At 44.7% G+C, this 4,356-nt stretch overlaps 1 protein-coding gene across 6 annotated transcripts in view; it reads right to left on the minus strand.

Annotated features, from left to right (window-relative positions):
• Positions 1–751, minus strand: part of SLC11A2 (solute carrier family 11 member 2) — a 40,662-nt gene extending 39,911 nt beyond the window's left edge. For 3 of the 6 annotated variants that reach the window (XR_002829982.1, XR_002829981.1, XM_006091564.3), the window contains exon 1: positions 630–746. Coding sequence is in view for 3 of the 6 variants with exons in the window: in XM_006091564.3 (XP_006091626.1) it covers positions 630–675 (46 nt within the window). In the remaining 3 variants the exon portion in view is untranslated. Of the gene's footprint in view, positions 1–618 lie in introns of all 6 variants that reach the window. The other 3 variants (XM_023756367.1, XM_023756366.1, XM_023756365.1) reach the window with 3 other exon arrangements.
• Positions 752–4,356: the final 3,605 nt, after the last annotated feature.

Here is a 4,356-nt window from a genome sequence, read left to right on the forward strand (position 1 = left end):
ACAAACCCGGCAGCTCTAGGGCCATATTTTAAAAAGTCGCGCGGGCAGCCCAAGCTGTACTTTAGAGGGGTGGAGAACATTATTTTTGCTATTACACTCCTACTACTCGTCACATTCTGAGCTATAGAAAACATTCTTTAGACACCCTCCCCCTTATATCCAAAGATAACCAAGCTTATCTTAACCAACTCATAGGCCTAGAGAGGTAAAGCAAAAACCCCTCCAATTTCTTTCTTCGTGTAAAAACTGCTAGGAGAAAATGTTACTAGTTGTAAAAGAGTCCCACAGAGGAGAAAAAGGAGAGTGAATTGACAAAAGAAAAATCCAAATAAAGTACAAAGTAGAAAACGCGGGGACCAAAAACTGGGCTGAGCATCGTCAGTTATCTGGTACAGGCTGGTTTGCACACAGACTTTCTCCTGGAGAGAAAAGAAACAGCACAAATTAGTCCTGAGAATCTCTCTGTAGCACACCTGGGGAGTTCCAGAAAGTCTCTCCAGACCAGAACCTTTCCTTTGGGAACCTCTGCTGCAACTAGAAAATAAAATGGCTGTAGCCACTCTTGTGCCCTTCTAGGTGGGCTCAGCTGGGCCACCTCCCCGGCTGTTGCATACTTACTAGTTACTTACTTAGCTCACATTGTGGTGCTGCCTCCGTCTTACGCTGCTTCTTCATTGTGCAGAACGGGTTTGACTTCCTCCCGTGCTAGCTCCAGTCTATAGAAGCAGACAAGTGTGCCTCCCTTGCTTAAATAAGGGCACGGAGGCTGCTCTGGGTAACGCAACACTGATAAAGACACAGCAAGGAATTTCGAGAGGCAATCCACCTCCTTCAAAGCATAATCAAATTTCATCTTTGACCTGCCATGAAAAGGGAAGCATCATATATCTGCCACTCCTAGATATTAATGAACAATTAATTGAGTTTGAAAACTTGTAATCTAAGATTTCATCTGTTCTCTCTGACAGGAGATAGAGGCGGTGTATGAAAGGGGTGAAGTCAGAGGCATTGCTTTCCTCCAGGCCGCCACTCCTCCGGGAGTAAAGTTGGTTCGGGCACTTGTACCAGGGCTGCATGTGCATTGGGACTCTGCTCCCCCGAGACGTAAACTGAAACCAATTAACCCCGAGCTTGACAGTCCACAAGTATGTTCCACATAGTACGTGAGCACTGATGCCATTAGGAGTCGTCTCTGGGTGTGGGTGAAAATGCCACCTGCCGATCCCTTGGAACTTTAAGGACCTGCTGGCATTAGTCCAATCAGTGATTCACAGGCAGACAACAAAGCCGCACAAATCCAGGACTCTGTGACTGATGAAAGAAAGAAAAGGAAGAAAAGGAAGGGGAGAAAGGGAGAAAGGGAAAGGAGAAAGAAAGATAAAGGATATATAGAGAGAGAGAGAGAGAGAGAGAGAGATAGAGAGAGAGAGGAAGGAAGGAAGGAAGGAAGGAAGGAAGGAAGGAAGGAAGGAAGGAAGGAAGAGAGGGAGGGAGGGAGGATAATGAAGGCTTCTGAAAAGAGGGGAAGAAGGGAGGGAGGAAGGGAAGAAGGAAGGAAAAAGAGGAAGTACCTTGAGACTGAAAAAACAAAATAAAACAGAGGAAGTCCAGAATTTCTCAATCTGGGAGGAATTTCAAGGATGAGGAAAATTTGCCTCAGGCAAATAAATAGCTTAGTAGATCAACTGGAGAGGCAAAGCTGGAAAGGAGACGCTTTGGGGTGGGGTACGGAGAATGGGATGGGATCCTGGAAGGAAGGAGTTGCTGCCTTCAGAAAGCTTTCTGGTAGTTTTAAAGCAGTGGTTCTCAACCTTCCTAATGCCACGACCCTTTAATACAGTTCCTCATGTTGTGGTGACCCCCAACCATAAAAGTATTTTCGTTGCTACTTCATAACTGTAATTTTGCTACTGTTATGAATCGTAATGTAAATATCTGATATGCAGGATGTATTTTCATTGTTACAAATTGAAAGTAAGTAAAGCATAGTGATTAATCACAAAAACAATATGTAATTATATATGTGTTTTCCAATGGTCTTAGGCGACCCACGTGAAAAGGTCATTCGACCCCCAAAGGGGTCGCGACCCACAGGTTGAGAACCGCTGTTTTAAAGGAACTCTGTTTAGGTGTGGAGGATAGAGGAGGCTAGAGCAGTGTCCCAGCGTGCAAGGCCACACGCAGGCAGCCAGTGGTGTGGTAGAAGTCCAGGAGGTTGGCTATGTCCTAGTTTTTGGTAACTTGAGTATGGTAATATTTACTTTACTAATGGTAATGGGGGAGTTGTGTACTTAAGCAGAAGGGTTTTATTATGGAATGTAGGCTGATTTCCAGGTGGTGTAGGTTTCTCTTTTTCAGGCTTATTTTCTTTTTATTTTTTTAAAATGTATTTTTAGCCCTGACCGGTTTGGCTCAGTGGATAGAGTGTCAACCTGCGGACTGAAGAGTCATGGGTTCTATTCCAGTTGGGGGCACATGCCCAGATTGTGGGGCTCAATTGATTTCAGAGAGGAAGGGAGAGGGAGAGAGAGAGATAAGAGACATCAATGATGAGAGAGAATCATTGATCAGCTGCCTCCTGCACACCCCCTACTGGGGATCAAGCCCGAAACCCGGGCATGTGCCCTTGCTGGAATCGAACCCGGGACCCTTCAGTCCAAAGGCCAACACTCTATCCACTGAGCCAAACTAGCCAATGCCAGGCTTATTTTCTTTTAAAAAATGTATTGATTTGGGAGGAACCAAGATGGCGGCATAGGTTAACGCCGGAGTTTGCCGCCTTGAACAACCAATTCAAAAATACAACTAAAAGATGGAACAGACATCACCCAGAACCACAGAAAGGCTGGCTGAGGAGAGATTCTACAACTAGAAGTAAAGAGAAATCCATACCCAGACTCAGAGGAGGCGCAGTGCTGAAGTGAAATACTAAGGTGCGGAGGTGCGCATGGAGCGGGCCGGCGGCGGAGGGCGCGGTTGTTGGTTTCAATCGGGAGGGAGTTTCAGACTCTGAGCTCCAGATCCCGGCGAGTCTCTAGGGACCCAGACTCAAACGGGAGAAGCGGGAAGGCAGCTTTCTCTCCAAGGTTTGCAGCGGTTGCAGAGCCGCTGGGGACGGAACTGAGAGCAGCCATAACTGCTCCCTCCGCCCGTCCTGTAGATCCCCTGGGACCCGCCCCGCCCAAGCCCTGCACAGAAGCATTTGCCGGATAGCCTCAGGCAAAGGCTAGATTAGCACCGCCCTAGAGATTCAGCACAGAAGTTCTCCCACTGCAGACACAGCTGACTCTCATAGCCAGTTAGCCTGGAAGTCAATTCACCCCTAGTATTGCCGACAACAATTAAGGCTTAACTACAACAAGACTGCACACAAAGACCACAAGAGGGTGCACCAAGAAAGCATAAAAAATGCAGAGACAAAAAAACATGACAGAAATGGAGGATATAGAGCTAAAAAATGCACTTTTGAGGGCTTTCAATAATTTGCTAGAAACTGCCGATAAACTTGATGAGAGCCTCAAGAAATCTAATGAGACTCTCGATGTTGTGATAAAGAACCAACTAGAAATTAAGCATTCACTGACTGAAATAAAGAATATTATACAGACACCCAACAGCAGACCAGAGGAGCGCAAGAATCAAGTCAAAGATTTTAAATGCAAAGAAGCAAAAAACACCCAACCGGAAAAGCAAAATGAAAAAAGAATCCGAAAATACGAAGATAGTGTAAGGAGCCTCTGGGACAGTTTCAAATGCACCAACATCAGAATTATAGGGGTACCAGAAGATGAGAGACAGCAAGATATTGAAAACCTATTTGAAGAAATAATGACAGAAAACTTCCCCCACCTGGTGAAAGAAATGGACTTACAGGTCCAAGAAGCGCAGAGAACCCCAAACAAAAGGAATCCAAAGAGGACCACACCAAGACACATCATAATTAAAATGCCAAGAGCAAAAGACAAAGAGAGAATCTTAAAAGCAGCAAGAGAAAGAGACTCAATTACCTACAAGGGAATACCCATACGACTGTCAGCTGATTTCTCAACAGAAACTTTGCAGGCCAGAAGGGAATGGCAAGAAATATTCAAAGTGATGAATACCAAGAACCTACAACCAAGATTACTTTATCCAGCAAAGCTATCATTCAGAATTGAAGGTCAGATAAAGAGCTTCACAGATAAGGAAAAGCTAAAGGAGTTCATCACCACTAAACCAGTATTATACGAAATGCTGAACAGTATCCTTTAAGAAGAGGAAGAAGAAGAAAAAGGTAAAGATACAAATTATGAACAACAAACATGCATCTATCATCAAGTGAATCTAAGAATCAAGTGAATGAATAATCTGATGTAC

The sequence above is a fragment of the Myotis lucifugus genome, unplaced genomic scaffold (assembly GCF_000147115.1).
Source record: "Myotis lucifugus unplaced genomic scaffold, Myoluc2.0 scaffold_91, whole genome shotgun sequence".
Lineage (NCBI taxonomy): Eukaryota > Metazoa > Chordata > Mammalia > Chiroptera > Vespertilionidae > Myotis > Myotis lucifugus.